The following is a 23,463-nucleotide window of genomic DNA, read 5'->3' on the forward strand; positions in this document are numbered from 1 at the left end:
CCCTTACAGTGCAAGGAAATTAATCAGAACAGGAAAAGGTAACATACCCAGAAGGCCAACATTTAGAAGGCAGTTTTTCCGCCGCGCGTCACCCTCAGTGCTACTTCTCTTTTGCACCATTTGGTTAATTGGAAACACAGCCCTCGCCACACAGCTTCTAATTGAACTGCCATGGAAACAGGACTTTTAGTAATAAAGTTTATTACTTAAATAAATTTGAATCACTTTAACAATCATGGCTTAAATATTAAAAAAAAAAAAAAAAAAAAGGGAATGTCGAGGTTCATTTTTACAAACGTTAGAAGCAGGTACAAATATTTGTATCCAAAGAGTCATCTGAGGTCTGTTGCAAGTCACAGACATACAAAAAAATAAAAACCTGCCATATTTAAAGTTCCTTAATGCTTTATGCCACTTAACATTTCATCTCTATTAAAAACAACAATTTATTGCAGTAAATTAACTGTCTGACATAGGTCAGCCCGAGCCCCTGGGCTGACACAGCCACCCCAGCAGGCTTTCAAAAGTAAATTAAAAACTCTTGAATGAAATCTGACCATTCTGAGCTTGTTTTCTGTATTAATTCCTATGATTCTCTCTGTTCATGAGCACAAGGACGAGAACATGGCATTCAGCTGGCACTAACAGTCTATTAAAAGTTTGGTTAATTGCACTTCCTGCTAGCCCTGACTATTGCAGCTACACAACCCACTCCAGAGGTACCTGATCACAGCACAAGCACCCAGCAGCCTGGGTTGGCTCTTCGTGCTGCACCTTCTGCAGTTCTCCATCCTGCAGTCATCGCTGAGACAGATGACTGCATTTCAGTCACCCACAAGATTGTTTCTATACAAAATTATTCCTATACAAGCTGGTTTTGGGATTGCAGTAATATTTGCAAAAGCAGGCTGGCGTGGAACTGTTAAGATCCAGGGTGGAATGGCTTCGAGGAGGAACAAAGGACATCAGGTTTTACCACCTTTAGAACCAGAATACTTCCCAAAGGCTGTTGGACCATGGAGAACTGCAACCATCTGTCAGTTTTTATGAGAATATGGATGTACAAATCGAACCCAGAAGTGCAGGAAGGCAGCTTAAAACGAGGAACAGAACTGCTCCGTAGGTTCTCCAGCCTAACGGAGTCAGAACGCAGTAACACAGCATTAAGGGCTTTGTCAGACACAGTGCTTTCTTATTGCACATTCCTTCACACTGGGAAGAGCCACGCTACACTTTCTGCTGCAATCACAGGACAAAACTCATCTCTGCCACAGTGCTGTGAAGTTCTTTTATGCCAGGGATGTCCCAGCGCAATACATATCTGTGCATGCAGTGCAGAAGTGCTGTGACTGCATCTTGGCCCCATCCTCTGTGAACAGACAGAGTCAGCCATGTGGTTTCAGGGACAGCTGAAGCAGGCACTTCACACATTCAGAACTGCAATGAAATGAAGGAATTCTCCTTCAAAACCCTCGTGCTTCTAAGAACAGCTCCACAATCCAGTAGAGAGCATCAGTTCCCCACAGTGCATCCCTCTCAGCCATGGGTTCCTGTGCAAAGCAACCTTCCTGAGCAAATCACAGCTTCCAGTCCACAGCAGTTTGGCTGCTTTAAATAAAAACATACACTATAGACATACATGTTGTGTGATGAGCTCACCAAGTTATCACCGCTCATAGAAAAACCTCAGGCCATAGACTGTGAAACAAATTCACAGATTTAAGCATTAATAAATTAGGAGCAGCTTTAAAAAAATATGGGGGGGAGGGAAGGGAGGAGAGGGAGGGGAAATCTTACAGGAGGAGATTTCAAATAAAACTCAGAACGGTTTAAAATATCTTTACAAACTCCAACATTCCCTCGTAGGTGCAGTCCTCAGTTTCCACTGACTGTGTATTGGTGAGGACAGCCTCCTTTGTACAAAGAGTAAAATCTATTTACAAAACCAGCTTAGCCTTGGGTCGGTGATATTTACAAGCTTGGAGAATAGCACTTTGGCTAGACAGCATGGAACGCGGTTCCCTTTTTGCTTCCTTCTCTTGAGAACAAAAACAAGCCAACAAAAGATTATTTTCCTGCTTTGAGAAATAAAAAGCCTACAAAATTCCCTGGCCTTGATTTTAAGATGAGTGGTGCTACTCAGAAATTTGGTCCCATAGGGCAAATCACAGCTTGCCGTGTGGATCTGCCACATGCAGTCATTCCACCTCCGACAAATGGAACATGTATTTGGTCCCCAAAGCTGCACTAACAGATAGGATGGTGGCTGCACTGAGCATCTTCTAGTTGAAAATAATCATCAACAAAGTCACATACGCCCATCCACCCATTTCCAATGCTTTTTGGTTTGCTAGAGGTGAAAGTTCCTATACAAGGTTGCAGTGATATAAAAAACAAGTCACCAGTGCACATATGGAGACTGAGCTGTCAGCATGCAGGGAGAGATCCCAACTCTTCCCAGTGCGTTTGACCCGTGGTTCACGTACAAATAATGGAAAGATTGTGTCCTTCTCAAGGCACACGTAGCACAGTTCAGGTGAAGGGGGACGAGCTGGGCCTGGCATCTCTCCTCTTCACCGGTGGAAGGGTGAACTCTTCCTGACACAAATCCCTTGGCCTGTTGTATAGCAGTTATGACTTACGTAGTGCTGGAGCAGTCTCCTCCACAAAGGGTTGCACTCTAGGAGGTACCGGTTCCCTGTTGGCACAGGAAGGGAGGCAGTGGTCAAAAGAGGCTCACAGAGAATCATCACCTCTGCTTAACATTGCTAGCAGTGCTGGGTAACTCTGGGGATGTTCCTGTCTGCCAGAGCTCTGTGAAACCACAGCTCCCTTTATAGTTTTGCCACATTTGCAAGCAGTTTCCTTATGCATCACAGCCTACGTCTGCACAATTACAGGGAAACTAAGAAGTAAATTCTGTTAGAAGAGAGGACTAGGATGCAAAGTGATGGAAACAGTGTGGTCCAAAACAGAGAGAAACGAACTATACACGCTGCACATGAGCCACGCACACAATCTCTGCTTTGCTCAAGCGGCTCATATAGCCCAGTTTCAAAATCACAGAGAGCCCAAAGGGCAGAGGAGTGAAGCAAGACAGCCACTTTTTACTAATGTGGACCTCCACCCCTTCCTGCAAACTGTGCTGCTCCCCTGCAGGCTGTGCACACTCCCAGCTCACCCACCTAGAATGCAGAGTCCTTCCTGAGCACGGGTGATGCCGACGTTGACCTGGTTTGGGTCAGTGACAAAACCCAGGTACTTCTTCTGCCAGCTCTTGGTGGGCTTCCTGTCGATCTCGTGTCGAGGGCAGGAGCGTACGGTTGACAGGATCACGTATCTCCATTCACTTCCTAGAAAGCACAAATGAACCACGTATTTTAGGTGGAAGCGTCCGGCCACTCCACACTGCACAAGACCCACAACCTGCAATGGCCAAGTGGTTTCTCCAGCTCTGGAGGCCCCCCAACTCCTGCTCATTGATCTTAATAACCCTTTCAAGATGTCCTCTCCGTTGAGCCTCCCCCTCCCATCAGTCTCATCCCACTTTGGGCGCTGTGATTTATCACCATCACAAAACACCCAGAAACTGGCTCCATGCACGGCTGCAATTACTCTGCTGTAGGATTTGTCTCGGTGAGAAGTTGCTCCAGCCCTCGGGAGAGGGGAGCAGTGCCTTCCCTCCAGCCCCACCTTGGCTCTTCATGATGGTGCAGACAGTGACGCCGCAGATGCCTTCTTTCAGCAGGCGCTTGTTGATCTCGGACACCTGGGCGTTGTAAGGGCTGAGGATGGCGATGCTCTCCGGCCGGATGGTGCCATCTAGTGTCAGCTGCTTCGCAATCTTCACCTGGAGACACCATGATTCTGCTCACCTGGGAACCTCCAGCAGAACTCCAGCACGTCCCCAAGGCAGCGAGGGCGCCCAACTGTGCTGCTCACCTCTGGGTCTCATTTCCCTACCTCTGACTCTGGCCAGGAGCAGCATGGCACGCTGCAGACACGAGCAGGACCTGCACCCACCCCACCGATGGCCATCCAATCCCAAAATTCACCATTCACAATCCCTCCCAGCACGGCATCCTCCCATTCATAACCCTAGGGCCCTGCTCACCGCCTGCTCCACTTCCTCTGGGTTAGCTTTGGAGTTCTCATTTCCTTCCTCAGTGGAAATCACCAGGCTCTGCTCCTTCCCCTCCACGTGCCCAAAGATGATGGGGCAGCAGCGGTTATTCTTGTGGTAAAGGACGCTGAGTTTGCGAAGAAGCTGGGGACACGTCTTCAGGCGATGGTCATAGAACTCCTGCGATGGGAACTCACAGATGTTTTTGTGCTGGCAGAAAAAATAAATAAATACAATTATACAATGACATTAGGAAAAAAAACGTTCCTAATTGGCAGCATTTTTGGAGCAGGTTTCACCTGCAATTCCACTGTGCTTTACTGGGCAAGTGTATTATCCATTGTTCTGGCAAGGGAAATGGAGAATATCTGTTTTCCAATGGCTTCAGCCAAACCCTGCTGATATTTTCTGCTGCAGCTTGAGGAAAGTCTCACCATGCGGTACTGCGTGTCCAGCATCCACGCCTGCTTCTGGTAGCGCTCAAAAAGAGATGTCTCCATGCCAAGGCTCTTGCAGAAGTCACTGTTGACCACAGGCTTCAGCTGTTTGTGATCCCCGAGCAAAACGACCTGGAACAAATGGTGGATGCTTCAGCTATGAGGGCAGTGGCAATGGTGAAGGTCATCAGCTCTTTGAAAGACTATTTATATTCAGATATTTGTTGCTATTTATTTATGTTACAATTACAGCAACCTCAAACAAGGACCGTGCTGTGTATTATATAAAAACCCTGACCCAGATAATGCAAAGCCTTATTCCCATCCAACAGGAGAAAGACATCACACAGAAAGTCTGTGGAGATCTGCCCTCTGCTTCCTGCCATGTTGATAATTTGTATCTGATTTAGGACATATTTTGGTGGCTGTGATGCTCACCTTGCAACAGAGCACCAAAACCACATCCACACAAGTTGGTTTCCCTACAGAAAGCCAAATGCAAGATCAAATCCCTCTATTGTGGACTTCATCTTTGCTGGGTCAACTCCATAAAAGATGAATGAACACAATCATGGACACCATCGTGGCTGGGTTGATCCCATCAAAGATCAACAAACCCCACCACTGATTTTTACCCTGTCATGGACCCCCATTACTGCTGGTTGATCCATCATGTTTGGGTTGACCCCATAAAAGACTGATGAACCCTGTCATGGACTCAACACCATCACGGACTCCATCCTGACTGGTTTGACCCATCGTGATTGGGTTGATGCTCTAAAAGTCCATGAACCCCATTATGGAATTATTCCATTGTGGTTGGTTTGACCCCATAATGGTTGAGGTGATCCCTGAAGTGATTCACTGAAGAAAGGGATCTGACCAAGCAGAGAGGCAAGCAGATGTTACAATTCTCCAATTTCAGCCCTACAGGAGGTCTCAACGAGTCCCCTTTATGTGACATGAACAGGTAACATAGCTCATATGTCTGCTGAGAATACTCACATACCTTATGTACCTCCCTGTGCCAAAAGACCTGAATTAGAGTTACACACCAGTCAAGAAATGACTGCCTGATACAAAATCACGGCTACTAACAAAAACAGCCTTAAAACCTGGACAGGCTTGGAAGAGCGTGGTAAGAAGTGGGAGGTGTGTGGAGACTCAAGAGCTCTGAGCAGCCATCCTAAAGACAATTCTCTGGAAAGGACTGACCTTCTCAGCACGTGAATGGCTGACCAAAGGGATGAGGGTCTCGGGTTCGGTGGACATGGCGCACTCATCGATGAGTATCTGCTTGACATTGAGCTTCTCCAGGGAGTTGGCAGATGCAGAGGAGCATGTGCACAAGATGACATCGTGGCATGCCAGTTCATAAGCACGAGCTTCCTTCAAGATATGTTTGTGCCTGGTGATTGATGCAGAAGACACCAGGTTACACACAGTGGAAACATTGCCAGGTTCCTTATGCAGGAATCAGGCAGAGGCTGTACTTCCCTAAATGATTATGGCTCTGTTAGCCACCCCAGGACAAGCTGGTGTTCCCAGAAAAGGGCTTGAGGCACACACAGCAGGAAATGCATTTTGTTCTGAACTCGACAGGGCACAGAGTCATGATGGGAGATGGGAGATGCACACACACACACTTGAGACTCTGGGACCAGAAGAACAATAGCATTGAGCAGATGAGATGCTGAGGCACTAACTGTAGCACTAACCCTCAGCTAATTGCTTACCATCATTCTAAATGATGCAGAGCTAATTAGTCTTTTTTAATGTTTTCGCCTGGTCCCTTGGTTTGCATGAACCAGGACAAACCTGCTGACTTTCAGATATCTCTCACCAAGGTCTCCATCTACTCACTTCTTTATTTCTTCTTCTGTTATCTCCTCTCCTGCCCTCACTCGACGGTCAAATTCACAGATCTGGATGTGTTTAGGGTTGTCCGGCTGTCGGATCCGATGGTGCAGAATTATCTTGCTAAATAAAAAGACAATATATAAAGATTTTCCTCATGGAGACCCAAGATTCTACAGTGAAGCATGCCACACCTGCCTACGTGGAGAAATCATGTTGGCTGAAGAAGTCACAACCAGATTTGTACACGTTTATAGGCCTATCTCACACTTAGCCCTCGGGAACACAAAATACAGCAGCCACCCTTTGACAGTTGCAAACAGGAATGAAGTCAGAGACTTTCAGAGCTGTTCAAAAAAGGAGTGAGAAAATCTAGGATATTTTCAATCGCCTGAGTTTCCTGACTAGATAATGGATAGATATAAAGCTTCAATTGACAAGAAAGAAAAAAAAGACAAAGTGGGTGCTGTTAACAGTGCTGTTCTGCACTGGAAACCAAGGCTGCTCTGGGTTGTTCAGCTGCACAGGTCCTACCTGAGCTCATGATTTGGCTTTGCATCCCGCAAGGCTTTGCGGGAGAGGTGCCGGCTGCTCCCTGGGTATGGGTACTCCAGCATCTCTATGGCCTCCCCATAAACTCTCAGTGGTTTCAGGTCCTTCATCTTCATCAGTATCTCTGGAGGGAGAGAAAAAGGCTGCTCAGACAGCACTGGGCCAGCCTCTCCTGTCTCCCAGACTCCTGTTCATCTCCCTCCCACCAGTACTGCAGGGGCACAGAACGTGTACTTACCAGCAACAACATCCACAGACTTGTTGGATGGGCCACAATACAAGATGCACCTTTTCCCTTGGGGCTCATCCTCAGCAGGGCATGGCAGTGGCTCCTCCACGGTGGCCTCCTCATTCAGCTTATGGAACCAGTAGACAATGTGAGTTCCAACAACAGTTTTCCCTGTACCTAGAAAAGCAAGGACGCTGGTGAGAATGCTTTAACCACAATACTTTTGCTCTAGATCACTGTCCAAATGATCAGCCACAAATAAAATCCCAGAACCAAGGGGACTGTCCTGAACAGCCTGAGGTGATGCCAACCTGCATTGCCTCCGCCTGTCCCAGGGAAAGCAACAGACAAGTTCTCAGCTGCCTTTAAGGACCAAGAACTCAAGGGCTGTCCCCTGCCTTACCTGGTGGGCCTTGGATGAGCATGAAAGGTTTTCTTAAAGCATTTAGCACAGCCTCGTTCTGACTCTGGTTCAGCTTCCTTTGGCTGCCAGGGAGATCAAAGGATTTTTGCTTCAGGATTTTGGACTTGGTGACTGTTAGAGCAAAGACATGAAAACCAGTTTAAAGAAGGCTACTGAAGACAGCACACATGCAATCCGACAGGAGGATGTGCCAAGTTCCAAACAATTGTACACAATTACAAGACCGTCCATATGTACTTCCCATCCCATGCCAAGAGGGTCTACCAAGGAGACTTCTCTGTGTGTCCTACAGATGAAACCTGACCTGCACCTGCTCCAGAAGGAGCCTGCACTCTGTTAGGCCAGCAGCCACCCCAACCCTTTACAGGGAAACCTCCTGGCCTGAAAGCAGAACCCCCATGGCAAAAGCTTGGTGAAGCTCCAGGGCACCTGCCTGGCCAGCAAAGACCATAGTATGAGAATGGAGAACGTCTTCTCTACCTTTTGATGGAGGTTCACAGCCAAGGGCAATGCTTTTAGCAAGCTTGGAGGCATGCTGGAGCCTCCAAATTGCATTTTCTTTCCGTCTGTGAGGGAAAAATAAGAATTATTGAAGTGTAGCATAAAACAGTGAAAACAACAATTCAGCTTTGTACAACTGTCTTGTTTGCTCCCTTTTTGCTTTGGTGTTGTATCAAATCCTCCCAGAAAGAACTTGAAATGATTTGCATACGCGTCCGATTGGGCAATTTGTGCTTGTCTGAAGAGCTGAGTCTGCAAATACATGGAGAGGAAGGAGCACAGCTTCTGTCCCAACTCCATTCTATTACAGTCCAACTCTATTTTCTTGGCCTAGCTTCCAATTTGTCCTAAAATTTCAGACATGAAGGAAAGTAAATTCTGCTCCCAAAAAGCTACAGCAGGCATTGATGCAATTAACAGGCAAAGGAAGGCAAATGAGACACTAGCTCTGCTTCAGTATGAGCAGACAACACTTCACAGCAACAAAGGAGAACAACTGGAACGTCAGGGAGCAAATCCTGCCCCAGTGCTTCACACTGCCTTTTACTACACACACTGCAGCAATTTAGGAACAGAAGGAACAGATGTGCAGTGAAACCTCAGCATGGCACCTTCCTTTGTATCCCCAGCCTCATCCTCACTGCCAAATGGGAGAACATATGGCATCTGGAGAACAGATCTGAGAAAAGCCAACTCATCCAAACATCAATGACCCAAGAGCTCAGTTGGAGCTGGGCAAGGACATTTTCGGGCAAAGCAAAAACTGTTTGGGCTGGGCAGAGGAGACCCATGGGAACAGCTACTCTGTCCTACTGCTCTAACTGGAGCATAAGCACACTTACACGTCTGGCAGCATCTTCGGGATGAGCTCCACGGTGAACCTGGCAGAGTCCTGCAAGATTTCCGCAGGGACATTTTCCATAGACATGTAGTTGATGTAAAAATTCAGTGTCTGCTCACTACTCCTCTCTGACTTCTGATCATCACCAAACTCCTCAGTGAGCCCGTGAGCCACCCACGTATACGTATCTGGATCCACCACAAGTTTGTTTTTGGATTTCTCCTTGTGACCCAAGGTCAGCTCCTGGAGGCTGCGGCTAAGGCACTCCTCGTCGCTCTGAAGGCTCCTGAGCTTCAGCCCACCCAGGCGAATGCACAAATAGCAGTGGTTGAAGTCCACCTCAATGGAGCACTCCTCCAGAAAGCTTTTTTTAAGGCAGAAAGTCCCTTGCAGCTGCCCTTTGCTTGTCCTTTGCTTTGCCCAGGATATTTTAACGTCGTGGAGGACAATAGAATCATTTTCAGCCACCGCACACGACGCAGACTCCATGGCGCTCATTGGCATCCACACCTTTCTGTACTCCACAGCATCCTTGTACTTGTCCTTGGATGGCAGCGTGGCGTATGCAGAGAAGCAGTCAATCGGCTTTTCCGTGTGCTGCAGGCAGACGTCAAAACCTGGTGTGACACACCACAGCTGCACAAAGGGCACCAGAAAGCCCCGGAAGACATCAGTGGTGAGCTGGAACTGCAGCGTGTCACCAGCGCTCAGCTCCACCATGATTTCCACGTAGTGCGAGCAATCGCTCTTCCTCACCCAGCCCACACGCCGCCTGTAGAGCTGCTTGCTGTTCTGAAGGAGGGAGGACAGGGCATCAAACTTCTCCTGTCTGATGGCCATGAGCATATCCTGCCACGTCTTGGCTTGGAAGAGGGTGACGCTGTGGTCGTAGAGATGGCAGGGCTGCAGGCTGTGCTTCTTCATCGTTTCCACTGAATACATCCTCCTCTTCCACGTCAGCCTAACACTGCTCTTGTCCTGCAGGAACATGGGCTGCTCTATCAGCTGAAGAGCCCTGTAGTTGATTATGTGGGGATCAGGAAGGCTCTCTCTATTCAGTGGGAACAGAGCTTTAAAGTACCTGTCCGTTCCTTCGATATCTACTACAAAGGCCATCTTCTGCATGACCTGGCCCTTCAGCTGGGTGGCCATCTGCATGCAGCGGGCTCTCTTCTTGTACATTGTTGCCTTGGAGTTCTTCTTGTTGAAGTCATGACAGAGGAAGTCAATGTCATCTGAAGAACAGGCGATGGGCTTCTTGCGGAGCACAGCATGGAGGTGCCGCTGCACTACGATGTCCATGTATCGGCGGATGGGAGAGGAAGCCCAGGTGTACGAGTCAACCTTCAGGGAGTAATGGCCCACTTTGGACTGGGCAGTGGAGTTGGAGCGACAGAAATAGGAGCGGCCAAGCAGCCTCCTGAACTCCAGGGCAACAGGAGCTAGTTGTGGGTGGATGTCATCAGTAACAACAAGGTCTAGCATCTTCTGGAGGTCAGAGAGATGTGCGGCAGACTGCAGGTGCTCCCAGATGGGGCCCAGGAGACAGAACTCTACTTCTTTGGAGGGGGGTTGGCTAGAAGGCTCATCTTTCAGGCGGTGTGAGAGGTGGAGGGACAGAGGAATGATATGGCTGTACTTGTTTTTCATGAGTAAAATCTGTTGAGGGTTTGGCTCACCCTGACACCGGACAGGAGTGACATTTTTTGTGACCTCCTTGTTAGTGAGAAACTCAGCCACAAAGCTATTGAACATGATCATGAGCTCCTCTATCATCTGGTGGGACCGCCTGTTGCCCGGAGTGCTTTCCTCATCCAGCTGGTCATAGAAGCAGTCCTCCTGCAACCGAGACTTCCTGTGGATCCTGGAGAAGTGATAAGCCACAGCGAGGCAGTCCTCCAGGGTATCAAAACGAAGCGCATCTGCACCTCCCTGGTAGTGGTCCTGAATGCAGAGCTCTGCCTCTTCATAGGATAGCTGCCAGTCCGAGCGGATCACAGAGAGGGTGAAGATTCCATTAGTCAACTTGTCAGTCTTTTTTTCTACGGTGACAAAAAGGGAGATCACACGACGGTCCTTCTGTGGCAGGAGGCTGCAGATGTCGTTGCTAAAGGGGGGTGGGAGCATGTGCACCGGATCCTGCTCAGGAGCGTAGTAGCTCACACCTCGCCTCTTTGCTTCCAGGTCCACAGCACTGCCCTTGGGGATGATGCTAGCCACATCTGCAATGTGGATCCCAATCTCATAGTGATGTTCAAGGCCCCTGACGCTGATAGCATCATCCAGATCCCTCGCACCTTCAGGATCAACAGTGAAGGTCAGGTAACTCCGACAGTCCCTCAGGTTTTCCTTGCTGGGGTTTGGTTTGCTGGAGGTGTTGTATTTGACTAACTCCTTGGTAACAACAGGTGGGTATTTCCTCTCCAAGCCATACTCTGAGTTGAGAATCCTTAAGCCTTCTTCTGAAGTCAAAGCCACGTGCAAAATCTCAGTTACTATCCCCAAAGGGTAGTAGAAGCCCTCCCGCCAGGCGATGATCTGGACAGAGAAGATATGGCATCTCCTTGTGTCCTGGTTGATCTTCTTCCAGCTGACCACTTTGTACTTCCCATTGACAAGCTTGCGGACAGGAATGACATTAGGTTTCTCTTTCAGCCCCGGGACAAATATTTTGGTGACAGTGGGATCGATGGGTATCATCACCCGGGGATCGAACTCGTCCACTGTGCAGATGAAATTGCGCTCTCTCTCGGCGCGCTTCAGGATGCCCACTACCTTCCCCTGGGGCCGCAGGCCGCTGCTGTCAGCTGTGCTGTTCTCCAGGATTTCCACCAGCACTTCGTCGCCAGTGAAGGCTGTCCCGCAGTGCACTCTGCCTTTGATCTGAATGGTAACGGCAGGAGAGTCATCAAGGGGGAAGGCTGAAGCCTTGTCAAAACTCTCTTTGACCAGCTCACACCTCTTGTACATTTGGGGGTGCATGTGCAGATATTTCTGCATCACCTGAGAAGAGAAGCTGACGTACTCCTGCCTGTCTTCCCACTGATTTGAAGCGTCAGACTTCACATTGAGCAGCCCTTCTTCGGACACTGTTACCAGCACGTTCTTACTCTCATCTAAGAGCTCCTGGAGGATGGGATCGTCGGGATTCATGCTGTCTGTCTCAGAGCTCCAGGAATCCGTGTCGCTGTCCTCATCATTGCCCTCTGGGCTCCTCCTGCACCAGCTCTCCTTGTCGCATGCCGCCTGTTTGATCTGGGCCATGGTCAGGTTTGCTGGGGAGATGCTCCCCTTCTCAATGCACTCCTGGATGAAGCGCTTCCACACCCTGCAGCACTGACCGTAGGAGCACAAGGCCACTGCATCTCCCACCACAATGACCTGTGACTGAGCCCTCGTCATGATGGTGTTGAGCACTCTGGCCTCATTGAAGAACTCAAGGTTGTGGGAGGCTGAGACACGCAGGCTTTCGCTGGTGTGGACTGTGCTGATGATGATGACCCGGAACTCACGGCCTGCACGGAAGGAGACAAGGGAGAAATCACTCAGCATAGGAAAGTTCTCTGGGATTGCAACATCCACAAAGTGGGATGGATGCCACCAAGTGAGGGGTTGGAACGAGATGATCTTTGAGGTCCCTTCCAGCTCAAGCCATTCTATGTTGCTCAGTCACCACCACCCATGCACTGTGAAGGCAGGGGAAAGGCCGGGCACTGAAGCAGTGGCAAGGACAGGGCAGTGCCCCTCTCACAAGAGTCCCTCTACCCGCAAGGACATCGCTGCCAGCACAGCGAATAGCAGACACCAGGAGGCACCCCGTGATTTCTGAGCTAAGAGATGGTAAAGAAAGGGTGTGGAGATCAGGAACACACCCCAGGGGTCAGTTATTCTCACCATGAGGAGTCCTGGCTGTACAATAAAAAACAGTAATAATAAAAACATGACTGAGACGCAAAGAGTCACACAGAGGACAAAAGCAGCCCTATCCCTCTCTCATCATCAAGGACAACAGACGACTCCTTCAGAAACTGTTCTGCAGTTTTGCTGCGATTGGCACCCACAGGGCATGCTGGTTTCAGTTCCCCTCCATTGGTGTCCCTGGGGGTACTTGGGGCTTCACATGATTCACGCATGCTGACGGCTCTGGGATCGCACTTACAGGGTTCCCACCCTCCTTCCCGGCAACATCCATAAGTTTGAAAGGAGTTGATGGTTGGGTGCAGATTTAATTTGGTGTGAAATCTTATTCACTAAGGCAAGAATGAAATCAAGGAATTGCCAAGCAGACGGGGATGGAAATCAGCCAAAGGATTTCTAGGTTCTCCCTCCTCATCAGCACTATGTGGGTTTCAGCAGCGGGGAGCTGTGGGGAAGGACAGCAGGGCTCTGCTGGCAGCCCCACATCACTCAGCCCAAGAGGCATTTTGCCATGAGTGCTGCCAGGAAAGGCAGAGCATCTTGCCATCCAGCCATGGGTGAGTGCCCATAATGAACCCTTTGTTTCATCACTGTCCCTCAAGCATTTCAGCAAGGACAACATGAAGATGTTCTGCTAACCACCCAGTGTACTTTCTCCCTGCCCATTACACAGTGACTGCAGCTGCAATAGACTCTCCTGTCCACAAACTTGACTGGGAAAGTCCCTAGAAAGCAAGAGACCTCAAAATGCAATCAGAGTTTACTAGCTATTGCACAGGACACAAACCTGGCAAGTTTTCATAGTTTTCTACCACCACATCTGGTAGCTGCTTCTTTCTCAGCTCCTGTCTTATTGCAGAAACCTGGCAAAAAAGAAAGGCACAGCTGAACACACTTTCAGCACAGGAATGCCATCACCTAAGGTACAAGGTCCCTCATCTGTCAGTAAGGTTACAGAACAGCAGTCAGTCAGCGGTGCACATATTCCCCTCCAGCAAGGGAAAACATTCTCGTACATACCTGAATCCCATGGGAGACCACACAAATCCTCTTCAGATCTTGAACACCCCACTCATGTGGCCACCTCTGATATATCTCCTCCACTTTCTCAATCACTTGTATTATCTCAGAAGCATTGTGCCAAGACATCATGGACATATCCCTTTCAGCCACACCAGGAACATGGCAGAACACGAGCGGGTAGATTTCAGGGTGGGGTGGAATGTTCCCACTGGCATGGATAGCATTGCCTTTGCCAACGTAGAAGTGCTTGGAGACAAACTCAATGATGCCTGCAGTGGAACGATAATTCTCGTTGAAGATGATCCTGCTCTTCATGGCCACTTCATGCTTCTCTTTCTGGTAAAACTGAAAGAGTCTGTTTAACAGGGTGTGATCCGCAGACTGCCCATCCCCAACACAGAACAGCTTTGGGGTTATCTGCATGTGGTCCCCAGCGAGGACGATCCGCGTCTCAAAAGTGGCATAGGAGAGTGGAATCAAAGCTTCGCATTCCAGCATCTGAGCGGCCTCATCAATCATGATGTGGGTGAAGTATCCCGGGGTAACCTTCAGGTTCTTGGATAGCATGGAGGTCGTAATAATGATTTGATGTCGGCCAATCTCCTCCTGTGTGGGGTAGCGGAAGAAGCGCTGGTCTTTGGTGAGGCAGCAGTACATCTGGGTGGTGGGGTCAGTCAGGTTGATGGGGCGGTCAGTGGCTATAATCCTCAAGGGAACAGCCCAGGGATGCCCACTGATCACGTACTTGTGGAAGTACTCCCGGATGTAGATATCAGCAGCACTGGGAAGGAACAAAAGGGGAAACTATCAAGGGACGGCGTTCTCGATGTTCTGACCATGAAGACCATTGTCTTCTTTGATCGCTCACCACCAAGCAGCCAAAATCTCCCTTAGCTTTGGCTAACAACACTCTGCTCAAGAGATATGCAAAGATGTGCAAAGAAGCCTCTGAGTCCAACCATATTGTGAGAGCATGGTTTAAAATGTGAGTTGGTACTTGAGACTTGGGCATCACTCAGTGCTCACATGGAGAAATCATTTGAAAAGCAACATGCCCAGTAAGATCTGTGACCCTGCTTCTCTAGGTCCAAATCCTACATACGTGACCCAACACCTCCCCTCTGCTGACCTCCCGGCACCCCAGCCCAGGCAGATGATGACAGCAGAAGCTTCAGTGCAATCAGACTGAAACAGGCTAAGATTAGGAGTCACCTGTTCTTTATACAATAGAAACTGAGGCAGTAACCTCCTGCACGATGGGTCGTAGACACTCATCTCAGCACAACTGCTCTAATTTTAACAACCTTGGATTCTTTCAAGGCAGACTCAACAGCAATCAGATCTGCATTTCCCTTTCCCTATAATCTTCCTCGAAAAGTCAAAACATTGACATGTGCACAGAGCACTTGCAGGCTCTCTTCCATTTCTTCCTGTACACACTAAAGGCTAGAAAGAAATATGGTCTCACCATCCCCACTGTACAACAAAGCTGCCTCTTTTGCAAACACTTCCACCCATGCCAGGCTTTCTCCTAGCAGGAGGGCAAAGCAGTTTAAGACATATTAAATAAAAATGGAATTATTTATTTAGACAAGAAATTGAAAAGCAAACTGGAAAAAGGCCAGCTCAGCTCCCTCTCACAGACTCTGGCTCCCTGTCATCACACCGGACAACCAACACCCGGAGCAGGAACCCGGCCACAACTCCGACTGCCTGTTCCCTCACCCCCTGCTAACCTGTTGGTGTGAGTGCAGATCAGCACCCGCGTGTTGGGCTGCCTGATGACCTCCAGGGTGGCCATGGCCAACGTGAACGTCTTGCCTGTGCCGAACGGCCCGTAGATGAGAAGAGGTGGGACCTGCCGTCTGCTGGTTGCCTGGCCAGTGATGAAGGAGATGGCCAACTTCTGTTTGCTGTTCCCTGTCTGTGGCTGTTGGAGGCAGCAGGGGATAGAGCAGCTGGCAACATCAGGTAGGACCAGTTTCTCATCCAACAGGCGATCAACAGCCTGGTGCCACTGCCGGAACAGCAGCTGGTCGATTTGGAACTGGATCTCCACATTGTGGGAAGTTTCTGGCTTTAAGTTCAGCTCTGAGCAACATCTCTTTGGTATCTGTAGCCAGATTGTCTTCTCCGTGGTGGCTTTATTCTCCACGCTAACCTCATAAACTCGATTGTCTACAGGTGGGTCAAGTGCCAGGAAAGCCGTGGGCACGGACCTGTTCAGCAGATATCCCTCATCTGTGTCTGGTGAGAGGTTATAAGGGGTAGGCACTTCAGCAAACAGCTCGCCAGCCTGGGCGATCTTCATCCCCATGGAGAGGTTTTGTATGGTGGAGGTCAGCGAGATGAGGACCCGCAGGTTGAGTCTGGAAGAAAGAAAGAACCAAATGAACAGCAGAGAACTGGCCAATCAGTTCATCCCCACTGCAGAGGGGAGACTGCCACCCGCCTCTAGCTAATCCACAGCCATGGGATGAGACAGCCTTTCCCTTCCTATCGCTCCCCAGCAAGCTACCTTGGCAGCTTTCCACCTGTCTGGGAAAGGCCTTACAGACCCAACCCAGAAGAGACTGCAACTTCACAACCAGCACGGCTCCAAGGGCAGGGATAGCAATGGGTTCAACGGAAGGAACCCCTTTGGATCCACACCTGGCACTTACTTGGCAATCAGAGCCTGCTCGGCTTCTTCCTCGCGGAAGAGGAAGCTGTGCATCCTCTCGCGGTAGTTGATGCGGGTGATGACGGCGCTCGCACCGCCCTCCCTCTGGGTGTCCAAGGAAAGAGCAGCAGGCTTGTACTTGGCCAACAGATCCACGTCTTCGCTGGTCCTCACCACGCTGGGAACGATGATGCGATTGCCTCGATTCCACCGCACAAAGTTGACGGTGCGGCCGTTCCTCCTGCCAGTGGGGACGTGCTGGGCAGCCTCCCGCCGGCCCACTCTCACCTTCAGCTTCTTCATAAGGACGGGGCGGCTGCCGAAATCGAACACCACCCACTGCTCGAAGACGCCCAGCGTGCAGCACTCCAAGGAGACCTCCACCTGTGCCACGGGTGGGTTGGATGGCAGCATGGCCACATGCTCGCCCCGGAGGTATTGCAGGCCCCTCGCCAGCCCATTTCCTGACAGGTAGAAGTTGGCTCCGGGTTCTCGCTTCAGCAGCGCCACATGTTGCAGGGGGTTCTGTCGGGGGGAGACAGACGACCGTGAGGTCCTCCAGCAGCCATTCCCCCCGAAAGCTGCTGCAGGAACCAACGCCTAGCGTTCATGATATTCACCTCATGCAAACCCACTGAAAATTTCTTTCAGCTTTTAGGTTTTCAGTTTTATGGCACTTAAAATACTCCGCCATAAACTGGAGATCTCTTCAGCTGGAAGAGGAAAATTAGACCCATCCTCTTGTTCCTGACACCTACGAGACCCCGAGCAGGAGCACGGCTGGATCTTCCTAATTTTGACATTACACAGAGATGCTGAGAGCCCTACCAACATGTTTTCACTCTTCTAAAAACCCATTGCACAGAGCTGAGCTTACCTGGGAGTGAACCTTGAACTTCCACTGGTACTTCAGCTGCCTGTCCTCTGAGTGCACATCCAGGGGCTCCTGGCACACCACCTTAATGCCCTCAACATCCTCAGATATCTGTGGGAGAAGCACAAGAAGAGAAGGATGAGGGGAAAAAAAAAAATCATGGATCACACCATGGCAACATTTTCACCTCTTTTCTACCCATCCCCCAAGCAGGACCATCCATAAGTGGTTCTGCTCATCATTCCCAGCCTTGGGAAATGAAAGGCCTCAGGGCAGGCTGTTGGTGCTTGGTTGTTGTTTGGCCATCCAAAAGAAGGTGAAGATGTAGGGATGATGCCTCTCTTTCTGCATCTCACTCAACTATGGTCACTGCCATAGTTGCATGAACTCCCTTCCCAAGCCCAACTCTGGCAACAAGGCCTTTGCAGACCACAGGCTCCCTTCCCACGCCAGATGCTTCTCACACTACACGAAATGTAAGGGGCTACTGCTCCCACCCTGTCGCCCACGACTTACAATCAGCACCTCGTTGGAGCACGTCTGGTATTCAGCAATGAGCCGGTCCTGGTAGGACACCAGGCCTTCCTTTATGGCTTGCTTCTTCTTCTTGGCAACAACCTTCATCCTCTGGATCCACTCCTGCAGCTCCTCGTTGGAGTGAGCCTTGGTACAGCTGTCCCCCATCTCGCACACCTCCGCTCTGTTGGGAGAGAGCCATCCCAGCTGCCACCCGCACCTGGAACCCGCACCTGGAACCCGTGCTGCTGCCCGGCCCCTTACCTGCTGCACAGCTTGAAGGTGCTGAGCCCAGGTGGTGGAGCACGGTGCACCCACTGCACGGAGGTGTCAGCCAACAGCATCTGCGCATGCTCCACGGAGGAGCAGTGGTTCTCAAAGCTGTCCTGCGAACTGAAGGTCACCAGGCACAAGCGGCAGTAGAAGTGCATCGGGGCGGGCGCTGAGGGTTTGCCATTCTCCACGCACGGCTCTGGTGCTGGCAGCAGGTCGGAACGCACCAGGCCGTGCTCCTTCTCAGCCTCCCAGACGGCCATCTCCACGTCGCTGTGAGCGTACTGGCAGCGCTTGTCACCGTGCCGGCACAGCTGTCCCTTGGAAACGAAGTGGCAGTAGCTGAAGGAGACCATGAACTCGGGGCAGGGCCGGATGGCGGTGTACTGCTTCTTGCGGCGGCTGTCGGTCACCACGTGCACCAGCAGCGGGTCCCAGACGCGGTGCAATTCACACAGCCGCCCGTGGCCGCCCGCCGAGATGCGCTGAGGGCAGCCGAAGAAGCAAAGCCTGCAGATCTCCTGGAACTGGCCCCCGAACTCACTCAGGATCTCACTGCAGGCGCTCAGGGGCTCGGTGCTGGAGTTGTCCCCAGACTGCGCATTGCAGTTGCCCCCCTGCTGTGCCAGCAGCACCGCTGCTTTCAGCCGACGCCGCTCCAGGTTGTGCTCCCGCTCGAAGTTCCACACAAGGGCCTCCTCTGGGCTCCAGGCAAAGGTGCACTGGTTGCCATGCTTGCTGCAGCCCAAGCCCAGCCTGTAATACCTGCAGACGGCGTAACGCGCCGGGTTTGGGAAGCCCGGCCGCCGGAACACCTTCCTCCAAGCAACACTATGCCGGCTGCGGCAACGGGCCAGCAGGATCTCATACATGCACTTGTGCTCCACTGGGCGCAGGTGGTAGGTGATCTCATCCTCCCTCACGCTGCACTTGGAGCAGACCAGCAGCAGCTCCAGCTGGCGCTGCAGGCTGCCCAGTGGCACCACGGGGCCTTTAGCATTCGGCATGGTGGCGGTGCGGGGAAGTTTCTGCGAGGTGGTGCTAGCTGGCTACGTACCCACCGGCCATTGATGCGAGCCCACAAAGCCTGACAAAGAAACAAGCAACAAGTGACTTAGCAGGAAGCTAAGTTGGGCTCTTTGCTGTGCTGGGACACTGCAGTCATGCTTCCTGGCTGAGCAGTAAAACTCAGCCAGAGCCACGCTCACCCACAGCGCCTGAGCACTTGGAGCCTGCTCCCAAAGCACCGAGTGGCCATGGATCTCTGAGAACCACGCGATGAGAGAAGCGAGCTGCCAATCCTCTGGGTGCTGGGGAGGCTGAGCGCAGCCCTCGGATCTTCTGCACACACCGAGGAACTGCCGGCAGCGCTGCGCGGGGTGAGTAGGGACCGCGGTAGCCACCGACCTCCACCCGGAGCAGAGCCCGACAATTCCACTTCCTCTTCCCGCTCCCAGCGCCTCCCCCGGCCCTGCACACTCCCAGCAGTTTTCCCTTTCTTTTTCCTGCTGTCCCCCTCCCCGGGTCGTGCTCCACCACCATGCTGGAGCAACCCCAGCTCGAGCCCCCAGCCCTCCTCCCCGTGGTTTGCGAGATTAATTAGGATTAATCCACACGGCAACCGCCCTCCTTCCTCCCCGGCCGCAACAGCCGAGGGCAAGAGCCGGGCACGCTCGGCCAGTAAACATCCGGCTGCAGACATTGTGGCTTCGGTGACTCAGTGCTCCGTGCCACAGGCGGGAGCATCCGCGAGCCGTTTCCTGGGCAACCAGGGGCAGGGAGCATCCCCAGAAAGGATGCTGCGGGGCTTTTGAGGTGCGGCAGCTGGCCGGGACGCGGTGCTCGGGCAGATTGGGGCAGGACGTGCCACCAAACAGAGCCACCGGTCCCGTACTCAGCATCCGCCTTGGGCTCCCAAGCCGCAGCCCCGAAGGCGCAGCTCTCAGCCAGAAGGGAAGAAAGGCAATGAACGGCCGTGGTCCTACGAACAGCAAAGCAGGGAGCTTAACTCTGTGCTGCTTTAACACGAGTGCTTTTCACTGAGAACCCTTTGCCCACCTCTGGGGTGTTGAGGCAGTGGGCAGCGACGGCAGCAGGATGCAGGGCTGCACAAATGGTCCAAACCTACACGGTCTGCAGGGACCGTACTGGACTTGTTCATAGAGCATCACCCTCATGCCGTGTCCTGCATGTACCCAGTCCCAAAACCCCACCGAGATGGGGCACACCCTACTGGATGTGCCTCTAGCTCAAGTGTTAGGAGCATCCCTAGGGGAACATGAAGCCAGTGTTGCCCCATTCCCATCCCCAGGGCTCTGCACGGCCCCGCAGCAGTGCCAAACTCCCAGGCAAAGTCAGAGAGCTTCAGCTCCTGCAGGCAAGAACCTTTGGGGTCAGAGGCAGCACTGGAATCCAGGCCAAGGGTGGGATGTCTTAGCATGAAAAACCGATGGGGAAATATTCTGGCTTTAAAGGGTCAATTTTGCCATTGTTTCTTGGCTTAAGAAAGCATTTGGTTTTCAGCACGTTGACTGTTGGGTCTGCGAGTAGGAGGGAAGAGGAAAGGGAAGTGCATGCCCCTATTAAGGTTTCTGTGCGCCACCAGCATTAAAGCCAAACTCCAGTTTTTTTCCTCTTACAGAACAGAGAGAAAAAAAAAAGGGAGGGGTGGGGGGGAGCTTTTGAAATCCAAACAGAGTCGCAGAGAGATGCAGAGCATGAGGGAGCTGAGGGAAGCTCTCCCATAGGGCAGCCCTCCTCACAGTGATAAGGCTTTGATGTCAACAGGGCAAAATCCATGTGGCACAGGGACAGTGGCAGCTGGTCGAGAGGCACATACGTATCCCTGCAACCCGCAGGTTGGATTCGGCGTGTTTTCCAAACAGCCTCTCCTCATACAAGCCTCCAAAAGCATGGTCTGGTGTTAAAGCCACTCATCCCACTGATGGGATCAACGAACTGCTCCCATCACTGGATGTATTGTGTCCCTGCTGCACACCCAGCACCACCAGCACGAGCATCCTCCTCAGCCCCAGCCGGCCATGCCCTCACCAACACAGATATGTGCATCCGGTCTGAAAACAGACCGAGCCAAGCCAGCACCTCACTGACGGCGTTTCCCCATCTCAGGAGGACACACGCCGTGGGGCAGGGCTGCGTTTCGCTGCCACACCATCGTCCTCCGTGGGGGCCGTTCCCAGTGGGACAACCGCATTTCCCCAGCAACGGTGAGCAGAGGAACGCACCGACGTGGCCGCGCACCCCTCTGCCCTCCCCGCCCTGCCACGCTGGAGAGCAGCTGGGGGAGGAGGGCGGCTTTTTGTCAGACCTTCCTTCGTTAATTATTGACGGGAGATTAGGCAACGCGCCTCGCCGCCGGGAGCCAAGCGGCGTGAGGCAGAGTGCCGGGGCTGCGCCTCCCCGCAGCAGTGAAGACACCCGGGGATCCGCTCCCCAACCCCGATTTCCGTCCCAGCCGTGTGACGACGTAGGGCTCGGGGTGCCAACACGGCTCTCCAACCCCGGTGCTTCAAAGTGCCGATGGGGAGAGCAAACCCCGCGTCGCGCGCGGCCCCGGTGCACGGCGGCAACCGCAGCTCTTCGCTTTTGACTTCTCCGAGTTGGAAAAGTTCAGACCGTGCCCCCAAAGCTCCGAAGAGCAGCGGGGAGGGGATTGGGGCCTGGGGCTGCTCGTCTGAGGTGGCACCCAGCGCCCCGCCGGCCGGCAGCTCCACACTGTGTAGCCCAGGACTTTGCATCCCGACTGCGGTCCCCTTCACCCTCATCCCTCCACCCCCCCCCCCTTCCGATCCCAGCGATCGATGCAGCGAGCCAAAAGCTCTGGGTGAGCTGTGCATCGTGCGTTACCCCAGAGCTCCCGGTGCCATTCAGGACCCCACAGCACCCCACGGCCACCCCGGGCCGGGCAGCACCCACACTGCGCCCTGGGCCGTGCTGCATTCCAGGGAGCCCCGTGCCCTGCAGCACCCAGTGAACCCAGTTCCCTCCGGGTCCCGACGCGCCGCGGCACCCCGCGCACCTCACCTCACCCCGCATCACACCCGGCGTTCCCGGACCCGCTCCGCTCTCAACACAGTTACCGCCGGGAATGGTCCTTTGCCACCGCCGGTGGTTTCTCTTCTGGGGCCTCCCCGCATTCAAACCGGGGCCAGATTTCGCGGAAATTGCATCACGGCGGCCCCGCCCCGCCCCGCTCCTCCCGCCGGCACCGGGGGGAGCCGACACCGGCAGCGGCACCGGAGAGCGGGGAACCGGGGGGAGGGGAGGGAAGGGATGCGCGGGGACCGGGCGGCACCGGGGAGCGACGCACCGGGGGGGGGGGGGGGGGTTAAATGCGCGGTACCGGGCGGGAGCGGCACCGAGGAGGGGCACACCGACACCGGGAGGGGACGCACCTGGGGGTGATGCGCGGGAGCGGCGGGCCCGACAGGCGCTGCCCGGCCCGGACTCCGAACAGGACGGCGGCTTTTCTCCCATTCCTGGTTGGAGTTCCCCGTCCCGTTCTCGCTCCCAAGGGTCGGGGTACTCGGTCCCCCCTCACTGCCCCTCTTCCCGTCCCCGCACCGTCGGAGCCGCTCCCCGCTGCTCACCGCTCCGCTGCCCGTCGACTCCGGCGGAGACCGAAACGAAGGGCGAAGTGCCGCGGGGAGCCCAGCGCTGTAGCCCGGCACGGGGCACGAGCGGACCCGGCGGTCTGGGCTTTAAAAGGGCTTCCGGGAGGGGCAGGGTTTACTCCGTTTCCTTTCTGTTTATCATCAGTTTCGTTTTCCATTCCTTTCCCTGACTGAAGAGGTGCAGCCAGCTATGCAAAGTTCGAACAGGAAAAGAATGTATATATAAATATAAATATATATATATGTATGTATCAGTCTACCCCCAGCAGAGAGCACACAAGGAGTCAGGAGCAGGCATGCAAGCGTCACCTCCAGGACTCAGCAGCAGTTTGGGGGCTCCTCAAGCCTCCAGCCGTGCCCCTCCCCCATCTATCCCAGTTTTATCCCTCCCTTGTCTGCTTTGCCCCTTCTCAATTCACTTGCAGACCCCACCCCGTTAGAGTAGGATGCACAGCTAGTTTGCCCTGCTGCCACTGCCCCCAAAAATGCACAAACCCATGGGAAGATCAGTGGAACCAGGAGGGTTCCCCACAGCGTGGCATACCCCAGCGAGCTGCAGGGCTGCAGCTGTGCATTGTGTCACCACCCAAAGGGACAGC

The 23,463-nt window shown here is 52.6% G+C and overlaps 1 protein-coding gene across 3 annotated transcripts; it reads right to left on the reverse strand.

Moving 5' to 3' along the window:
• Positions 1-184: 184 nt before the first annotated feature.
• HELZ2 (helicase with zinc finger 2) lies at positions 185-22,958 on the reverse strand. Of its 3 annotated transcripts, none has more exons than XM_052683566.1 (20): positions 22,841-22,958; positions 18,222-19,317; positions 17,958-18,141; positions 17,445-17,552; positions 16,569-17,092; positions 15,642-16,274; positions 13,903-14,686; positions 13,670-13,745; positions 8,966-12,479; positions 8,103-8,188; positions 7,602-7,733; positions 7,208-7,375; positions 6,952-7,093; positions 6,424-6,540; positions 5,776-5,968; positions 4,558-4,692; positions 4,115-4,333; positions 3,694-3,850; positions 3,186-3,353; positions 185-2,698 (listed from the first exon to the last, which is right to left on the reverse strand). In XM_052683566.1, the coding sequence occupies exons 2-20, from the start codon at positions 19,235-19,237 to the stop codon at positions 2,574-2,576; spliced, it is 8,481 nt and encodes a 2,826-aa protein (XP_052539526.1). In that variant the 5' UTR covers positions 19,238-19,317; positions 22,841-22,958; the 3' UTR covers positions 185-2,573. The 3 variants fall into 3 exon arrangements, with proteins under 3 accessions (XP_052539526.1, XP_052539525.1, XP_052539527.1); XM_052683565.1 differs by lacking the exon at positions 22,841-22,958 and adding an exon at positions 22,275-22,413; XM_052683567.1 differs by lacking the exon at positions 22,841-22,958 and adding an exon at positions 22,280-22,395.
• Between the last annotated feature and the right edge of the window lie 505 nt (positions 22,959-23,463).

The sequence above is a fragment of the Tympanuchus pallidicinctus genome, unplaced genomic scaffold (genome assembly GCF_026119805.1).
Source record: "Tympanuchus pallidicinctus isolate F22 unplaced genomic scaffold, pur_lepc_1.0 scaffold20, whole genome shotgun sequence".
Lineage (NCBI taxonomy): Eukaryota > Metazoa > Chordata > Aves > Galliformes > Phasianidae > Tympanuchus > Tympanuchus pallidicinctus.

Bases quoted from the DNA above. Each gene is read 5' to 3' on its own strand.
- HELZ2 (XM_052683566.1), bottom strand. From the start codon at position 19,237: ATGCCGAATGCTAAAGGCCCCGTGGTGCCACTGGGCAGCCTGCAGCGC. The intron at 17,093-17,444 runs GTAAGCTCAGCT...TCCCCCCGACAG, and splicing joins AGTTCAAGGTTCACTCCCAG to AACCCCCTGCAACATGTGGC. The intron at 13,746-13,902 runs GTATGTACGAGA...CTTTTTTGCCAG, and splicing joins TGGTCTCCCATGGGATTCAG to GTTTCTGCAATAAGACAGGA.